General features: G+C 43.2%; 2 protein-coding genes across 2 annotated transcripts; both read left to right on the forward strand.

Annotated features, from left to right (window-relative positions):
• Window positions 1-4,901: 4,901 nt before the first annotated feature.
• LOC121990243 (chloride channel protein CLC-f-like) lies at window positions 4,902-11,883 on the forward strand. Its single transcript, XM_042544420.1, has 9 exons — window positions 4,902-5,454; window positions 6,208-6,610; window positions 6,910-7,104; window positions 8,270-8,724; window positions 8,802-8,906; window positions 9,583-9,795; window positions 9,905-10,126; window positions 10,369-10,601; window positions 11,327-11,883. The coding sequence occupies exons 1-9, from the start codon at window positions 5,092-5,094 to the stop codon at window positions 11,400-11,402; spliced, it is 2,265 nt and encodes a 754-aa protein (XP_042400354.1). The 5' UTR covers window positions 4,902-5,091; the 3' UTR covers window positions 11,403-11,883.
• A 543-nt stretch (window positions 11,884-12,426) lies between these two features.
• Window positions 12,427-18,602, forward strand: LOC122044835. The gene is made up of 5 exons (XM_042604960.1): window positions 12,427-12,976; window positions 13,193-13,253; window positions 14,928-17,337; window positions 17,488-18,092; window positions 18,213-18,602. The coding sequence occupies exons 3-5, from the start codon at window positions 14,931-14,933 to the stop codon at window positions 18,600-18,602; spliced, it is 3,402 nt and encodes a 1,133-aa protein (XP_042460894.1). The 5' UTR covers window positions 12,427-12,976; window positions 13,193-13,253; window positions 14,928-14,930.
• Window positions 18,603-20,304: the final 1,702 nt, after the last annotated feature.

The raw sequence follows: 20,304 nt of genomic DNA on the forward strand, positions 1-20,304 counted from the left end.
TATTTCTTGGAGGCGGCATGTCTTGTAGAGCCTTCACCTTGCTGGGATTTGCTTCGATTCCCCGCTCGGTCACTATGTACCCCAGAAAACGTCCTCCTTTCGCCCCAAATAAACACTTCTGGGGATTTAACTTGACTCCATATTTGCGTAGTGTTCGGAAGGTTTCTTCCATGTCCTTGAAAAGATCGGCCGCTCGGACGGATTTGATAAGAATGTCGTCCACATAAACTTCCAGATTCCGCCCGATCTGCTCCTTAAACACCTTGTTCATCAAGCGTTGATATGTGGCCCCGGCATTCTTCAATCCGAACGGCATCACATTGTAGCAATATGTGCCGTTACGAAGCTTACTTTTTCTTGATCTTCCCGGGCGAGCGGCACTTGATGATATCCTTGGTAGGCGTCAAGCATGCAAATTAATTCGCAGCCGGCCGTAGAGTCCACCAGCTGATCTATCCGGGGCAGAGGATAGAAATCCTTGGGGCATGCTTTGTTTAGGTCTCGAAAGTCGATGCAGACCCTCCACTTGCCGCCCGGCTTGGAGACCAATACTACGTTGGCCAGCCAGCTCGGGAACTGCACCTCGCGTATGTGGCCGGCCTTCAGAAGTTTTTCTACCTCCGCCCGGATGATGGCATTTTGTTCGACACTGAAATCTCTTTTCCTCTGTTTTACTGGCCGAGCGTCCGGTTGGACATGCAACTCATGCTGCGCCAGGCTTGGCGAAATTCCGGGTAACTCATGTGTCGACCAGACGAAGACATCATGATTTCGTTGGAGGCATTGGATCAGCTTCTCCTTCTGTTCTTCCTCCAGATCAGAGGCGATAAAAGTCGTGGCTTCCGATCGGGTCGGATGGATTTGAACTTCCTCCTTTTCATCATAAATTAAAGCAGGAGGTTTCTCGGTTATGGCGTGTACCTCAATTCGGGGCACCTTCCGAGTGGAGCAAGCTTCTGCTCGGATCATCTCTATATAACACCGCCGAGCTGCTAGCTGATCTCCACGCACTTCTCCTACTTTGTCCGCCACGGGGAACTTTATCTTCTGGTGGAAGGTTGAGACAACCGCTCGGAATTCGCCGAGCGCCGGTCGTCCCAAAATGACGTTGTAGGATGACGGGGAGTCGACCACCACGAAGTTTATTGTCCTGGTCCTCCTGAGCGGCTCTTCTCCCAGCGAGGTGGCCAGCCGGATCTGTCCGACCGGCTGAACTTCGTTACCCGTAAACCCGTAGAGCGGGGCAGCAGCTCGGCTCGATCAATTTGCAACTGATCGAACGCCTTCTTGAATATGATGTTGACCGAGCTCCCTGTGTCAACAAATACGCGGTGGATGGTGTAATTTGCTATTACCGCTTTAATGAGCAGCGCGTCGTCGTGGGACTCCTTCTAAGTCTCCGGCCCGAAAGTGATTTCCGGTCCACTTGCCTCTCTTGGCTACAGCCGACCGCGTGGATCTGCGCCTTTCTGGCTCGGTTGGAGTCTCCTCCGGTCGGCCCGCCACTATAACGTTGATCTCGCAGTATTGCTCCTGTTTCCTCCTCCCGAGTGGACGGTCGTGACCGTTCTCTGGACGCCCGGCGATTCTCCCGCCTGGAGATCGGTGCCGCGTCTGGTGATGTCGCCTCTCTGTGCGGGTCCGGTCGGCTTCATGGGTCCCATGTCTCCGTCGATGGGAGGAGACCGTGCTCGCTTTCCAGGAACAGATTGGATACAAAGGAAGGCTTCGCAATCCCTCGTGTTATGCGATCCGTCGGTGGAAGGTGCGTAACGTGGGGTCCACCTCTTCTTTGGCTTGGGCGAGCGGCATCCACCTCTTGTACGTGAGATCGGCATGGGGATCGGATTGCATCGCCCTCGGTCCTCTAGGGGCCGCTGTTTCCGCTCGGCATGAGTAGATGCCCGCTCGGCTGGAGCTTCCTTTTTCCGAGCGTCTTGCGCTTCTTCCACATTTATATATTCGTTGGCTCGATGTAGCATGTGATCATAATCTCGGGGCGGCTTTCGGATGAGCGACCGGAAGAAGTCCCCATCCGCAAGGCCTTGTGTGAAGGCGTTCATCATCGTCTCCGAAGTGGCCGTTGGGATGTCCATCGCCACTTGGTTGAATCGCTGAATGTAAGCTCGAAGCGATTCTCTCGGCTCTTGCTTGATGGCGAACAAGCTGACACTTGTCTTTTGATACCGCCGACTACTGGCGAAGTGGTGAAGGAAGGCCGTTCGGAATTCCTTGAAGCTCGTGATGGATCCGTCCGGCAGCCTCCGGAACCACCGTTGAGCAGATCCCGAGAGAGTGGTAAGGAAGACGCGGCATTTCACTCCATCGGTGTATTGATGGAGCGTGGCTGTGTTGTCAAACTTACCCAGATGATCATCCGGGTCCGTTGTTCCATCGTACTCGCCGATCGCCGGAGGCACGTAATGTTTAGGCAGAGGGTCTCGTAGAATTGCCTCCGAGAATTGGCGATTGGTCCGTTCGGGAGATGAGTCCGCTCGGGGGGCTTTCCCTTTTCTCTCGTCTCGTCTAGGCGTTTCATCCGAAGAGGATCCCCTATCCCTATGAGCTGGTACGGTTGCAGGAGTGCGGAGTAGAGCCCGTGGAAATGCAACGGTGGCTTGCGGTGCTTCCGCTCGGCCACCAGACACAGACGTTGCTTGCTGCTCCGGCCGCTCGGCTGCTGCTTTCTGTTTTTGTTCCATAAGCTTGGCGGCCCTAATTTCGACCAGAGCGTCGAGTTCCTCCGTAGAAAGCGTCACCGTGTGTTGTCGTCCAGCCTCGTCCATTGTTTCCGTTCGGATGCAGGAGCGTTCCCACAGACGGCGCCAAATTGATCCTGTCCGAATGATGATCCAACGGACTCTGGGCACATGGCGCTCCCCTGCTGCTGATGTGGGTCTCCGACTAACTGCACGATGCTCCGGCGATCCTGCACAAAAGTCGGGCCGGGGAGGTTCCCGGCGGCGACCCTCCGACGCTCAAGTCAGGCAAAGCTCACAGCAAGAAAGTGGATCCGAGAATCGTAGAATACCTCCCAAAAAGAGACCCCCTTCGGCGAAGGTATGAGGGCTCTTATATAGAGCTAGGAAGGAGCGTGAGTACACTGATCGAGGCACACACGTGTCCTCAGCCCATATCCCGGTATGGGCTTGTCAGCGAGCTTACCTGACCCATACTGCTACAGCACCAGTATGTCCTCGATGGGACATCGGAACCCCTGGTCATAAGATTTGGAGTATGGCCTGAACACGACCATTGTCAGAGAGACGTCTCTTGTCCTTTTCCCCTGCTCCTGATCTGTCGTCCGGTCGGCCGACCTCATCAACGTCCAGCCGGCCTCATACGATGATTTACTTGGAGACTCTTGGTAGCGTGTTCTGTGGAGACCGGTAGCAGTATGTTTCCTAATGTCTTTGGCCGAGCGTGACGTCCGCTCGGCCTTGCAATCTGTCTACTGAGCGTCGAAACCCTGACTCCCGTCAGGGCGCCTTTGACCACCGACCCGACACCGGCAGGCCGGTCGGACCCACCCTTCTCCGGCCGGACACCTGCCACTTTGACTTCCACGTGGCGTCGACTCCACCAGATGGGGGTCCCCCATTCTTACAACCGGATCATACGTTAAATAAACGTGTTAGGATTTGTTTTCCTTCATATCTTCTCAATCTTTAGGTTTAGCTTTCGTTTATACTTGTTGTTTGTACTTCCACTGTGCTAACAAATGTAGAAAAGAGATAGAAGTGGGTGACCGTTTATTCACTCTCTTTAGCCGATGATTAAGGTCCCAATACAAGTCACTTGGATTTAATGTAATTTGAGCCTTAATTAGATTTACATCCTCTATAGACCCTCATATGATAAAGAATCTCTTCCATATATGTTCATAACATGATTCAATATAAAGAAACTTTTAAACCACTTATTTTTCAACGTAAAACTAAACTCCCGTGCACATAAAATACTATTTCCATCCACTCTTATTTCCATTCATTTTTCCAACACCTTCATCTCTAATCTTTTATTGGAAGTTTTCCTTCACACACGTTCGTGTCGATAATAATCTTTCTCCACATCCATTTTTTTCTCAATTAAATATTTTCCACCCTTCCAAAATTGGCCCATTCCACCTTTGAGAGGGGCACATTAAGCCCAATGAATCCTCATTTCTCTCGTTGTGTCTGTGTCAATACTATCATAATAGGAACATAATAAACAATTATTTACTCCTTTTATTTATTTTTAATTTAAAGAAGAAATATTTGCTCCTCATTTAGGTTAAATGAAAGAATACGATGACAAAAACATGAATACACTCGTTCCCAACAATCAACAGGCTCATAAAAAACCCCGATATGCTCTTTGTTGCCCACGCGTTCCTGTTCAGTGGCCATTATGCCTCATGACCTCCAAATCTTTGCTTCAAATCCATTCCTTTGACTTCTTCGTCCCACCCCACTCACGAAGCGAATATTATCTCAATAAGTGGCATCTTTCAATTCGTAGTTTTTCCTATTTTGCTGTTGGCTTCCGAACACCCAATCGCCGCCGTGATTGGTACGACTTAGTTCCCGCATATCTAAAGTACCACGAGATTGACGACACGTGTACAACGCGGTGCTGCCCGTTGTAGCGCACTGGCGAGGAGTCGTCTTGGCATCGCGACTTTGCAGTGGGTGCGTGCCAAACGAACGCGTAGATGTGGTAGATTGTGAACCGTTCGATGTGTAAATCCCAACGTGATTGTTCCCATCCGATGGTTGCTATCAAATGCGGGGCCATAGTGGCCGACATAACGAAAGTGATCGGCCACCCTTGTTCCGTTTACCCGTGTTTTTAACCCTTATTTTTAAATATACAAGTGTGAACTATATATACCCACTCGTTTTCGTTGCGGCTCGCTGGTTTCTCTCTGTTCCTTTCTGCCTTTTCTTCGTTGTCTAAGAAAATTCGCGGAGCCAGAGCGAGAGCGAACCAGATCGTCGCTCCCATTCTTCCCGTCTCTCGCGAAAGCAGATCTCCTCCTTAGGATTCTGATTCTACGTCTGAATCCCGTCAATGAAGATTTAGGGTTCTTCGACCTGGCCGGCGACGATGCCAGGTGGTGAGTTCGAGCTCGATGATCACAAATCCCTCCTCCGTCCTCCCCCTTTGTCGACCGGCCTGGATCTGGAATCTCAGGGCCCAGATTTGTTGGGGACGTCGGCAGGAGGCACGGGGAGTCCGGCATCGGGGAAGAAGAGTGGGATTGGAGATCTTCTTCGGCACCTGGATCGGGGGCTCTCTAACCGGAACCTGAGTCGGCGGAATGTGGACCGGAGCGGCTTGTCACCGCGATCAGATGGAAGGTCGCACGACGCCCTCGGGGACGGGGCGCCTCCTGAGTGGGCGCTGCTGCTCATAGGGTGCCTTCTTGGTCTCGCCACTGGTATTTGTGTTGCCGCATTTAATCGAGGGGTGAGTACTTGACTTTCCGTCACCCTACTAATTTTTGAATGACAAACCGTTAGTCCCGAACGCTGATGAGCGACGACTTTTCTCTTTAGCATTTTTATTCCCGTGTCATGGATCCGTGTTTTATGACATTTTTTTGGTTATATGATGCGTCTGAAAACAGTATTTTGTAAAATGTTAATCAAAGATCAAAATAATTGGAAGAATTAATCGAAACTACCATGCTATATCTGATTGACTGTTGCTCGATAGGCCTACCTCTACAAGTGAACTTTGATACCAATCCTAGTTTAACATGAAACTTATTATTGCTATCTAATTGGGTTACAAAAGTACAAAAATATGAAATTTATCTAGGAAACAATATCTCTAAGGAAATCATTAATCCAGAAGGAAGCATTATATTCTTGTGGTTGATAATTCATCACTAATTCTCGAAGCATGCAGTATTCTGCATTCCTCTTAGACTGCATGCACACTCAGACTAAATCAGTAATTAATGTTTTTTTTTCCAGAGATATCTTAAAATTTGTCTTGGAAAGAGAAACCTTGATGTTAATATTGGTTAGGGTTCTTAGCTCCCCCTGAAGGTCATAATCAAGTTATGTTTGTCCAAACTATTTGAGATCATCTACATTAGTTTTGTCCCTGCATTGAGCTCCTTGTAAGGTTATACCACTAGTAATTAGATTGTGCTAAATACTTTTAATAAAATTCTAATATCTGAAGTTGCTGAAGTAATGCTTCTTTGAATAGGTACATGTGATACATGAATGGGCATGGGCAGGTACCCCAAATGAGGGTGCTGCTTGGCTTCGCCTACAAAGGTTGGCTGATACCTGGCATAGGATACTGCTGATTCCAGTAACAGGAGGGGTTGTCGTTGGAATGATGCATGGTCTTCTTGAAATCTTTGACCAGATAAACCAGTCAAGATCATCACAAAGACAAGGTCTTGACTTGCTGGCAGCTATATTTCCAACAATAAAGGCCATCCAGGCTGCTGTTACTCTGGGTACTGGTTGTTCTTTAGGACCTGAGGGACCCAGTGTAGATATTGGTAAGTCATGTGCAAATGGGTGTTCAGAAATGATGGAGAACAATAGAGAAAGGAGGATTGCGCTTGTTGCAGCTGGTGCTGCTGCTGGAATTGCTTCAGGTGCAGATTATAAATTTTGGAGTTATTTTATGTGGTGTGTCTAATCATTCTCGTCATTGTTGAAGATCCAATCTTTGTTATAAAACTGGAAAAAACGACAAAGCAGACACTTCTAAGTTGGAGAGTAAAAATAGGAAGAAGACTGCATCAAGATTAACTATTTGCTTGGATCATTCTATCTTCAACTTATTGTCCCTAGTTCCTATATGGCTACATATCTGCATTCTGCTTTCCTTCTGAATCATTTGTTATATTGCTGAAAATATGGAAATACACTTGACATTTTTGTGTATATTCAGGTTTCAATGCTGCTGTTGCTGGATGTTTTTTCGCCATTGAAACTGTACTGAGGCCACTTCGAGCAGAAAACTCACCTCCATTTACCACTGCTATGATCATATTGGCATCAGTTATTTCATCTACAGTGTCAAATGTTTTGCTTGGAGAGAAGCCAGCTTTTATTGTGCCGGCATATGAACTGAAATCTGCTGCTGGTATTTTATCTTATTCAAGGCCTGTTTGATGTTGCTAGGTAGTTATCAAAAATTTTGTTGTTGTTATGGAGACGTCAGTTATTCTTGTGGAAGGTCAAAAGTTTGCATTTGTGACATAGCTATTAATTGGTAACCAGAGTGGCAGTAGGAAGGTCTGGTCACTTTGATGTTATGACCATATTAATTTGATCTAATATCTGGGTAATCTAGTTTCATTCTAATTGCATTTGGTTAATGAAAATGAAAAATTAAGAATATTGGCATGTTGGAGTATATTATGTCCATCTGTTTGATCCATTGCTCTTTCTCTCATGTATTTGGCCACTCGAAACTTTTAGCAAGAGCAATGCATCCTCTTACAAATAGAATGACATAGCTTGACAAATGGATCCACATCTACTCTTTCACCACAATGCCCTCATTAGTCAAATCTGTTCTCATCACAATTTCTTTATGTTTGATGTAGTATCTTAGTAGTTCTACATGTGATCTGTTTGGTGTTTTAGTTGGAATTCTGAATGTTAATGAGGGCAGAATTCAGGTTTTATAAAAAGGCACAAACAACATAATTCTACCAGCCTCTAGCCCACAAGACAAAAACAGGTTTTGTTAGAAAAAATCAAGTGGTTTCAAAGTTATAGACCTTTTCTTCTTGTTTCTGCTAATATTTATTTGTAAATACAACAAATTAACGAACTGTAGTTTTGGAGTACTATATTCCAGGTGTCCATTAGATATTACATAACTGCAATAGTATAACAAGTCCTTAGGACAGGCATGCTCCTCAATTACTTCTCAGTATGTTCGGGAGAATTTCAAAAAGTATGTTTATGATATTGTTCTCTTTTTTTTTAAAAAAAGAAGAATTAATTTTGTTATTATCCTTTATCTTTAGTGTTATTGCAATCTAGGCTTGTTTTGTTTCTCCTCTTGATGCTGCTTGTGCTAAAAATTATTGCGTATATTTGAGCTTGAAGTTTTTAGTAAGGGTTCATATTACTTTCCCTGTAAGACTTGTTGAATGGTACTTGGATATCAATTGAGTCTTTTGAGGAAGAATGCATTTTGATAGTTTTGATTAAATTGATTGCTTGGAGACAAAGTTCATAAGGTTTTGTAACCCTATTTCAGTGCTAAAATTTTACCTTTTTTTTTTCCTGTGCAGAACTACCACTATATCTCATCCTGGGCATGCTTTGTGGGGCAGTGAGTGTGGCTTTCTCTCGCTTGGTAGTTTGGTTCACAAAGACTTTTGAGTTTATAAAGGACCAGTTTGCTCTTCCAGCTGTTATGTTGCCTGCTTTAGGTGGTTTAGGAGCAGGCATAATAGCTCTCAAATATCCTGGAATTCTATACTGGGGTTTTACAAATGTTGAAGAAATCTTGCATACAGGACAGAGTGCTTCAGCACCAGGAATATGGCTTTTAACTCAACTAGTTGCAGCAAAAGTAGTAGCTACTGCTCTTTGCAAGGGTTCTGGACTTGTAGGTGGTCTTTATGCTCCAAGCTTGATGATCGGTGCTGCCCTTGGTGCTGTTTTTGGAGGCTCAGCTGCAGAACTCATAAATTCAGCAATTCCAGGAAATGGTGCTGTTGCACAGCCTCAGGCTTATGCACTAGTAGGTGCTGTCATGTTCTTTAAAATTGCATGGAAATTCATATTTCCTACAAACAATTTAAAATTGATATCATACAGGTTGGAATGGCTGCTACACTGGCTTCAGTTTGTTCGGTTCCACTGACATCGGTACTCTTGCTCTTTGAGCTGACAAAGGACTACAGAATATTGCTCCCCCTCATGGTAAATTCACAGAATTTATTTTAACCCAGATGCTAGTAAATGAGATATTGTTTTTTTAATCAAGTTTTTTTTATAGCTTGTATTATTTTCTGTATTCTAGTTTTTGTTGTTTCTTCTCATGTTCCTCTCATATTTCTTTTCCATGTTTTTTTTCAATCTCAAATAGTTTTTTTACATGTGTAGGTGTATTGTCACTAATTTATTATATCATGTGCCCATTGTTTTCTTAAGATATAATTTCTTTCATCAAATTTAGTTTCTTATGGTTAATAAACGTTATCATACTACCCAACATGTTTCTCTTTCTGCAGAAGGTCGGAGGTTAATTAGTTGTTGCAGCTTTTTGAGCAAGTTGGCAATTATAGTCCACACATAATTGCTGTTGCTTCTTCTAATTTTTTAGGTTCATAATTACAATATCTATTGAAGAGGAGCCTTGGCATAACGGTAAAGTTGCTGCTATGTGACCTTGAGGTCACGGGTTCGAGCCGCGGAAATAACCTCTTGCAAAATGCAAGATAAAGCTATGTACAATAGATCTAATGTGGTCCAACCTTGCACTAGCGGGAGTTTCGTGTACCGGACTGCTCTTTTATAATTACAATATCCATTGCTCCATCAAGTATAACTTTGATACACTTAGTTCTTAGCATTAAGTATATGTAATTCTAAATAGGGTGCAGTTGGTTTAGCTATATGGGTTCCTTCTGTAGCAAACCAGTCAAAGGACAATGAAGATGCAAAGTCTCCTAGACGTGGATATTCTTCTTTATCTACTCAAGACATCTTGAGGCAACTTGATGGTGATGATCTTGAACTTTCTCAATTGGAAGCTGACATTCATCACTTTGGAACCATCAACGATGAGGTGCTTCTGGATGATCTTAAGGTATGAATTTAGTGGCAGGGGCTAATGTGATGAGGGAACCATCTTACTAAAACGACTAGTGTTTCTTAATTTGTTGGACTTCACATAGACATTTTTTTACCACCTCCAGGTTTCTTTAGCCATGTCAAAGACCTATGTTAAAGTTCATCCAACCACTATACTAAAGAATGCCATTGAACTTATGCATGATAATCAACAAACTTGTGTTCTTATCATCGACCATGAAGACTTTCTTGAAGGTATTCTTACACTTGGTGACATTCAGAGGAAAGGATTTGAAACAAGTGGAGAACTTCCTAGTACTCCCAGAGGAGAGACACAAATCTCAGATGTAAGCACTCTAGGATTTATGATGTTATCTTTGAGCAATTTATGTAAGCATAATCTCGGTAATCATCAAGTTGACCTGGCATTGCCTAAGTACTTGTCATGCTCTAGTTAACTTATTGATTCCCAACTTGGCTTATTTCAATGGCAATAGATAATCTCCATTTTTATAATAAGAGCTAACAACATTTTAGAAAAATATCCTCTCTTTTTTCATTGAATGATAAATTGTGAATCATTTTGCAGGCGAACGTTTACACAGTTTCATCCTGCCTTAGTAGAGCGATTCAGCATCGGGATAGAGAAACTGGGTTGATAACCTGCTTTCCTGACACAGATTTGACAACTGCAAAGCAGCTTATGGAGGCTAAGGGAATTAAGCAGTTGCCAGTTGTCAAGCGTGGTGGGCTACGCAGCAATAATGGGAAGCGCAAGATTGTTGGCCTTCTTTATTACAATTCAATTGGACATTGTCTTAGGTTAGTTGTTACTATCCCTTGTATTTTATCAGATTTTTTTTTTTCCTTTCTAGTCATGGTTGATTGATCATGAACTGCAGCCTTGCCCTTGTATGCTAATCAACTATCACATGAAATAATGGAATTATTATGTCTAAAAATGTGTGTCGAAAAAGAAGGTAAACCAGTAAAGCAATTTAAGATTAATGTGGCACGCACATGAAGCATGCCACTTTAATCTTAAGTTCTATGTTGACATTCATTGAGATAGACTACATTTGCACATTCAAGTGCATTAACTAGTTCTTAAAGCAATCATTTTCATTTTAAAACTGACAATCTGCTGTCCTACCTGTATGTTTACTAGATGAGAGAAATTTTCCTGAAGAGAGTAGTTATAGTATATATAATTGTTTAGTATGCTTTCTCAGATACTCATACACATCTTTATATGCTTAATCATATTCCTCAGACAACATAATTGTTTTTTTTCCAAGATGGCGAAGAAGTCCGTGGGCTTTTTCTCTCTCTCTGAAAGCCTCATCTCCATTGTTTCAAGTCAATCCTTGGCCCATAAATCCTTCGGATATATTCATTACTCAGATGCTAAATTATTCCTGATTGTCTCACTCAATTCCGTTCTTATATTTTTAAATATATTATGTTAATCTGCATTGACTTACTAGATTGTTCTCATGCATCTTATATATGCATTATGATTATCAATCATTTTTATGCGTTTTCAGAGAGGAGATAGCTCGCTGGAAGGCTATCTACCAGCAAAGAAAACACGCGCAAGAGAGCATCACTAATGGCCATTGACAATAAACTGAATGTAGGTTGATATGTTTCAGTATTGCCTCGACTTCACGTGGATCCAGTAGTCAAACCGATACCTGCTCATCAGCATGGCACCCTTTGCTACTCAATTGTATTTGCTACTCAATTGTATTTTTCTGGACATGAGGCCTCCCTGTGTAGGATGAACTTATGTTTGGACGCTGTGTTGATGGTAGTAAGAAGCATAGTGCAAATACGGGCAGTTTTGTGTTATGTCGATTTTAGGACGAATTCCAGAATTTATCTTGTAAGTTGCACACAAGAACAATTTTATGAATTGTCTAGGCTAGAGAGTCCCTGTATAGGCGAATGCCAATTGTCTTTGCTTGCCATTTTGTAACATTATCTTTTACAGCTTAAGGTGTCCTATAACAAGTTCCAGATGGTTTAATTATCTGTAACTAGTTTTTCCTCGAATGGTGTACGATATCCAACTCGGCTGCTACAATATCCATTTTTCTCTCCTCTTCTTGTTCTTCCTTATTTGTTTTTTTTTTTAAATTTATTTCGTGATTTGAGCCCCTTTTCTTTCTTATTTCCATTTCAGATGTTGGATATTTGGTTAGATGTTAATGGGTTCCACCAAAGATGACAATGGGGATGGGACTGTGTGGTTTTTGTTGGAGATTTGTGAATGGAGAAGAGGTGAAAGAGATATGAAGTTTTATTGTAAATGAGATTTTAGTCTCATATTAAGAGTTTCAAGATAAATAAATTGATTTATATTGATTCACATGTGAAGTGAGAGTTCCAAGATAAATAGATTGATTTATATTGATTTACATACATCTTCACACGAATGGCTAGCGAACGTCCCCGCCGACTGCCTCTATTCATTGAAATGTCCAGCTGCCGCGAAGAACCCTCGGCCCCGTCGGCCTTTCCTATTTCTCGTCGTGAGTTGCTGCTATTTCCTTTTTCTCCCACAACAAACCGCCGCAAACTGTCATTTAATTTCCCTGTTGCCGTTTGACTGTTAAGTGTGAGAAAAAAAAAAAAAAAAAAAAAAAAACCAAAAACACCCATGTCCACTCACCCACGTGCACTGCTCTCCCCCACACCCCCCTTTTTCCTTTTCCCTTTTCTCTTCCCCACCGAAGCCTCAAAACCCCTCTCTTCTTCTTCGTTTTCTTCTCTAGCGGCGACAAACGGCAGATTTTTTTCTCCCGTTCTTCTTCTCAAGCAGCCCTCGTTTTCTCCTCTCGCACCTCTTCTCCTCCTCCAGCAAGGGCAGAGCACTGTTTTCTCCTTTGCTTCCTCTTCTCTGCTTCTCGGCAGCACTGTTGGAGCTCCTCGGAGTTCGCCGGAGCTCGCCAAACCACCGGAAGAAGAGAGGAAACAAAACCCTAGTTGCTCTCTCCTTTTTCCCCACCAACAGCAGCATTTTTTGCTGCATTTTGTTTCCTCCAACAGCAGCCCTAGCTGCTGCCCTATTCTTGGCAGTACCGTTGGAGTTCGCCGGAGCTCGCCGGAGCTAGTTGAGGTGGCCAACGACAAAGGGAAAGCAACCCTAGTTGCTGTCCTCATTTCCAGCAGCCACACAAAACCCTTAGAAGGTATATTTTAGGTTGCTTTTGGTTAAATTGATGTGTAGTTAGAAGGGTTATTTAGATTATAACAGATGTTGTATTTAGGAATGCGAAGTAGTACGAGGTATCGAGATCAAAATAATTCACTGATTTTGAATCAGAGTTAATGTGTAGATTTTAGGTCATTATTATTATTAGATAGTATTTTGATTATTTAAGTTATGTTTGATATTGTGTTTGTAGATCCGAGCTCGAGTGGAGCACGGTGACCTGCCGATACTCGGAGATTTTTGCTGTATATAAGGTGGATACATCTACTCTTGTCTATTTCCTTGTGCATGAATAAATATATAAATTGGAATATGTATATGTTGTATTATTGTTTTCAAAATGGGGATTAAACTGATATTAGAAATAGCGAAATGGGTTAAAATATTAAAATTATTGGAGGGTAAATAATTGATATTATTTCTTGTTCATATGTGGGTTCATATTGGGATTGATATGGGAAGGGTTGTTTTTAAAATTAAAGAAATATTCTAAATTTATCTTCTGTTGATACCTTGTCTCTTTTGACTTGCTTGACCTTACATATTTCATGCTTTTGATACTCTATCTGTTGATACTTGTAGCTTTTTATCTGTGGACCCTATAATGATAAATTAATAGACTTGATCCGAAAATATTACCTCGATTGACCATTCAATATGAAAAGAGAATATAATCATAACAGTGAATTAATAAAGATAGTAAATGAAGAATTAAAAAGTGAAGACTATGAGCCTAGCTTTATACCAGAGCTCTATATTAGAGTACTGGACCGCCCACATGTTATTGTGGTAGTGCGGCGGCCGCGGTCCAGAGTATCTGACCGTACACCCGAGGCGTGTTGGCGTGATGTAGCCCTCGGTCAGTGTTTATTATGTCTTCCACCGGTGAGGGCTGATAGCCCGTACGTCAGATGACGTATGCGACAGTTTATACTCTTAGGAGGCTTTTAGCCTATCCATATGATATTTCACTCTGATGATATTGGCTCCAGTGATTCACTTTTTAGTTGATTTATCAGATTCAGACTATTGATATACATGTTGATCTTACCATGATAACTTATAATTGAGTGATTAAATAATAAGATTGAAAAATTGATTTTATTAATGATGACAAGTGATGATAAGGTGAAGATCCTAAACTCTAATCTAAAAATTTTACCTGATTATAGATAATGAGAAGATGATTATACATATATATGTATAAATGTAGAACTTTAAGAATAATCCTAAAGTTGTAACAAAAGATGATGATTTATTCTACTTCCTTGACTTCTTCAATAAGATTAAATTCATGCACATCTTTCTTGAGTATCCACTTAGCCATTTGGCTAATTTGCTACATTCCTTGGTCTCCAGTTTTGCAGACACAGGGATCCTTTTGATATTACTGTTGATTTTGGACTTTCATAGAGTTGCTCAGAGATCTCGACGTGCTGATTTTCTGGTTTGTTTTACTTTTGTTTCGCTGTATTTACATTTTGCACTTTTGTTACAGATGTCGTTTATCTGTATAGTAATTGTAGTCTATGGATAGATATATATAATTGATACATTTCGTGGTTATGTTGTTTCTATTTTATGTATGTTCCAGCCGTGTGGGCTGATGAATATGTTGTTTATGTTTATATATTGTGATGTATGTATGTATGCTTCATATTGTCACCGGTACAGGGGAGATGCTGTCGGATTTTTATCTGCAGGGACTCTTCTGGGGCGTGACAATTTTATTGGTATCGAGCGTTTTCGTTTTCTGCTCGTGGGTTTTGGCTTTATTTCGAGATTTTTGGTTTTCAGTTTATGTACTTCTCGAGCAAAGGAATTTTTATACAAGTCGAGTTGTATCTCTGAGCTATAGGATTTACGGGTCATTCTTTGTTTTAATTATCTTGATTATGATTATTGAAAATTTTCATCTGATTTTATAGGCAATGCCACGAGCCCGTGGTCGCGGTTGGGGCAGTAGCCGTGCCCGTAGTCGCAGTCGTGGTTGCGACAGTGGTAGTGGTCGCGGTCGTGGTCGTGCATGTCAGCGTGCCACTACTACTGATCTTGGTTTGGATGAGGCTCCTATCTCCCCATCTGAGTTGATACCGGGAGCTCAGGTTGGTCCCAGTATTGGAGTCGGTGGTCAGACTGAGGGACAACCTCATCTTGTTGCAGCTCAGGTAGCCGTACCAGCCATTCCTACAGCATCGTTTATTATGGAAAAGGCCCGTATTCCTTTGCTTGCTAGTTCAGCAAAGGATCGTTTTACGCTGTTCCATGGAGGCACCGATCCTTGGGTGGCGCGTACATGGTTGGAGGATATTGAGGGCACTTTTGGATACATGTCCTGTTCAGACACAGAGAAGGTAGAGCTAGCCGCTTATCATTTTCGAGGGCAAGCATCCACATGGTGGAAGATGCAAAAGACAGTCTTTGGGGATCAGATTATCTCTTGGCAGTCTTTTCGAGAGGCGTTCGAGAGACAGTATTTTCCTGCAGCATTTTGTGTTGCTCGACGCCAGGAATTCATGAGTCTCAAGCAGGGTGACCGAAGCGTGCTAGACTATAGTGCAGAATTTAGCAGACTTGCTGAGTTTTGCCCATATATGGTTGCTCAGGACTCAGACCGTATGTTTCACTTTACACAGGGACTGGCAGCATATATTCGGATCAGGATGTCTGGATTTCCTGTTACTACTTATCGAGAGGCACTTGATCGAGCCATATTTATTGAGATGACTCAGCAGCAAGTCTCTCAAGAAAGAGAAGCCAGCCGACAGACCTCGCAGAGCTCACACTCTAGACAGCAGAGTCGAGGTCGTCGATCTCGTGGTCAGGATACGACTAGAGAGTCTTCACGGTCACGAAAGGTGGCCAAAGTATCACATGGATCTAGTCGCCCAGTTCCATCACAGCGGGGCCAGATATCGGTGAAGTGTTTTCAATGTGGTGCACCAAATCACCTGGCATCAGAATGTCCACTGGATAAGAGTATATGTTTTTATTGTAAACTGCCAGGACATATGCAGAAAGATTGCACTTTGAAGGCACAACATCAGGCAGGAGGATCACGGTCTCAGCAGGCTCGACCTACCTCACGACCTCCACGGTCTCGGCGTAGAAAGGCCCCAGAGATCTCAGCAGCCTCAGCCACGAAATCCCCCACCTACACAGTCTGCTCACCAGCCACAACTCTATCATTTGCAGTCCCAGTGGAGAGTGAGTATCACTCAAGACCTCCACTTCAGCAGATCTGCCAGCTCCATCTCAGCAGATTTGGTGGCTCCATCTCAGCAGTATTTGGTAGCTCCACCCCAGCAGACTGCTACCTCCACCCCCAACAGTATCAGCCACAATTATCTTATCAGCCTTCGACCCAGTCATACCAGCCTTCGCAGGATCAGAGTCAGCCCTCTTCTTCTATCCAGAGGGGTCAACCATCAGGTCTTGAGCCGGGACATGTTTATGCTTTGACTCGTGAGGAGGCACAGCGAGCTGGAGGATCTGTTATCCGAGGTATTATTTCTGTTTATAGTATTCCTGCGGATATATTGATAGATACGGGTAGCTCGCATTCCTTTATTTCTCCTGAGTTTGTATGCAAGATTAGGAGGGTCCCAACTCTTCGACCTTATGGATTATCAGTATTGACACCATCAGGTGGAGTATTGATGTCAGATCAGGAGGTCAAGAGTTGTCCTTTAAATTTCGATAGCCATATCCTTACAGTGGATCTCCAGGTGCTAGAGATGACTGAATTCGATATTATTTTGGGTATGGATTGGCTGTCAGAGCATCATGCCACTGTCGATTATCGAGCCAAAGTGGTGACTTTTCAACCCTTAGATCAATCATCATGGGAATTTATTGGGATCAATGATCGAGGGGTATCTATTATCTCAGCTCTCCAGGCTCAGCAGTTGTTGGCTCGGGGATGCAAGGGGTATCTCTTGTCTTTAGTGAGTTCCAATGTGGATAGTTCTGTCCAGCTTTCTGATGTCCACATAATACGTGAATATCCCGACGTATTTCCTGAAGAACTTCCTGGCTTGCCACCTCGGCGACAGGTAGAGTTTGCCATTGAGTTGCTTCTTAGCACAGCTTCAATATCGAAAGCTCCATATCGGATGGCACCAAGAGAACTGGAGGAACTAAAGATCCAGCTTCAGGAGTTGCTAGACAAGAGTTTTATTCGTCCTAGTGTTTCTCCTTGGGGTGCTCCAGTGCTCTTTGTTAAGAAAAAAGATGGATCCTTGAGGCTCTGTATTGATTATAGGCAGTTAAACTCTGTAACTATCAAGAACAAGTATCCTCTACCTAGAATAGATGATTTGTTTGATCAGCTTAAAGGTACCTGTGTGTACTCAAAAATTGATTTAAGATCAGGCTATCACCAGTTACGAGTTAGAGATACAGATATTCAGAAGACTGCCTTCCGTACTCGATATGGACATTATGAGTTTTTGGTAATGCCGTTTGGGCTTACCAATGCTCCTGCAGCTTTTATGGATCTGATGAACCGGGTATTCTTAGAATATTTAGACCGATTTGTTATTGTCTTTATTGATGACATTCTGGTATATTCGCGATCAGAAGAGGAGCACGAACAACATCTCAGAATAGTTTTAGAAACTTTACGGAAGGAACGCTTATATGCTAAGTTCAGTAAATGTGCTTTTTGGCTGAGTTCTGTGGGATTTCTAGGGCATGTAATCTCTAGCAAAGGGATTTTAGTAGACCCCCAGAAGATTGAAGCAGTTGACCGATGGGAACAACCAAAGTCAGTGCAGGAAATCCGTAGCTTTCTCGGATTAGCTGGGTACTATCGGAGATTTGTGGAAGGATTTTCTAGTATTGCTGCACCTTTGACTCGATTAACTAGAAAAGGAGTCAAGTTTACTTGGTCTGAGGCTTGTGAAGCAAGCTTCCAAGAGCTCAAGCAGAGATTGGTGAGTGCTCCAGTATTAGTTATTCCCTCTGGAGATGATGGATTCATTCTTTACACGGATGCATCTATTCAAGGATTAGGGGCAGTTTTGATGCAGTATGATAGAGTAGTAGCTTATGCTTCTCGTCAGCTAAAAGATCATGAGAAAAATTATCCCGTACATGATTTAGAATTAGCATCCATCATGTTTGCCCTTAAAATTTGGAGACATTATCTCTACGGTATTACCTTTGAGATATTCACCGATCACAAGAGTCTGAAATATCTTTTCACTCAGAAAGAGTTAAACCTTCGACAGAGAAGGTGGATGGAGTTTCTGAAAGACTATGACTGCACTATCAACTACCATCCTGGAAAAGCTAATGTAGTTGCAGATGCATTGAGCAGGAAGTCTAGAGGAGTATTGGCAACTCACAGGGTGGCAGTTACAGATCTAGTCAGACAGTTTTCAGAGTTAGATTTAACTGAAGTAGGGCAAACACAGCGTGGTATACTGGTCTCCTTGATCGCACAGTCCCCATTGGTGGAGCAGATTAAGGAAAGTCAAATGGAAGACCAGTATCTTAGATCTATAGTTAGTGAGTTGAAGTTAGGCCCAGACGAGACACGTGATATGGATGGATCTCTTCTTCGAAGTAAGTTATGCGTCCTGAGGTACATCCTATGAGGATCTCCTTCGAGAAGCCCACCGATCGAGATTTGCAGTTCACCCCGGTGGTACACGAATGTATCAAGACTTGAGCGATCATATTGGTGGAAAGGTATGAAAAGAGATATTGCAGACTTTGTAGCTCAATGTCTAGTTTGCCAACAAATTAAGCAGAACACAGGGAGACCGCCGAGTTACTTCAGAAGATTGTAGTGCCAGAATGGAAGTGGGAGCATGTCACTATGGATTTTGTCACGGGGTTACCAAGGACCCAGAGGAGACATGATTCAATCTGGGTGATTGTCGATCGGTTAACTAAATCAGCACATTTCTTACCGATTCGTAAGACAGAATCTCTAGATCGTCTAGCAGAGTTATATTGCAGAGAAATTATTAAACTCCATGGTATTCCCCTCAGTATTATTTCCGATAGAGATCCACGTTTTACTTCGAGATTCTGGCAAAGTTTCCAAAAGGCGTTGGGAACCGAGCTGCGCTTTAGCACCGCTTTTCATCCTCAGACTGATGGACAATCAGAGCGCACTATCCAGACTCTAGAGGATCTGTTGCGTGCTTGTGTGCTAGATTTTGGAGGTAGTTGGGAGGACCACCTACATTTGGTAGAGTTTGCTTATAATAACAGTTACCACTCTGCTATTCAAATGGCACCGTTTGAGGCACTTTATGGCAGAGCATGTAGATCTCCTATCTTATGGGATGAGGTCGGTGAACGTCAACTCTTGGGCCCTCAGAGTGTTCAGCATGATGCTGAGCTTGTACGAACTATTAGACAGAGACTGTTGACTGCTCAGAGTCGCCAAAAGAGTTATGCAGATAAAAGACGAAGAATGTTAGAATTTGCGATAGGTGATCACGTATTTCTTCGTGTTTCACCCATAAAAGGAGTTAAGAGATTTGGGTTAAAAGGGAAGTTAGCACCCAGATTTATCGGACCTTTCCAGATTCTTGAGCGGATTGGTGTTGTTGCATATCGACTTGCGTTACCCCCAGCTTTAGCAGGAGTACATAATGTCTTTCATGTTTCTATGCTGCGGAAGTATGTTCCGGATCCGACACATGTCTTGAAGGATCTTGTAGTTCCCCTACAGTCTGATGCGACATACGAAGAATTCCCTGTTCGTATTCTAGATCACAAGGAACATCGGTTGAGGAACAAATGCCTCCGTCTCGTAAAGGTTGGGTGGCAGCACCACTCTGATCAAGAAGCAACTTGGGAGCGTGAGGAGGATATACGTATCGGATATCCTCATTTATTTCCCCCAGGTATCAGTACTTCACACTTACTTAAATTTGGGGACCAAATTTCTTTTAGTGGGGGAGAATGTTAAGTGTGAGAAAAAAAAAAAAAAAAAAACCAAAAACACCCATGCCCACTCACCCACGTGCACTGCTCTCCCCCACACCCCCCTTTTTCCTTTTCCCTTTTCTCTTCCCCACCGAAGCCTCAAAACCCTTCTCTTCTTCTTCGTTTTCTTCTCTAGCGGCAACAAACGGCAGATTTTTTTTCTCCCGTTCTTCTTCTCAAGCAGCCCTCGTTTTCTCCTCCCGCACCTCTTCTCCTCCTCCAGCAAGGGCAGAGCACTGTTTTCTCCTTTGCTTCCTCTTCTCTGCTTCTCGGCAGCACTGTTGGAGCTCCTCGGAGTTCGCCGGAGCTCGCCAAACCACCGGAAGAAGAGAGGAAACAAAACCCTAGTTGCTC

This window comes from Zingiber officinale, chromosome 1B (assembly GCF_018446385.1).
Source record: "Zingiber officinale cultivar Zhangliang chromosome 1B, Zo_v1.1, whole genome shotgun sequence".
Lineage (NCBI taxonomy): Eukaryota > Viridiplantae > Streptophyta > Magnoliopsida > Zingiberales > Zingiberaceae > Zingiber > Zingiber officinale.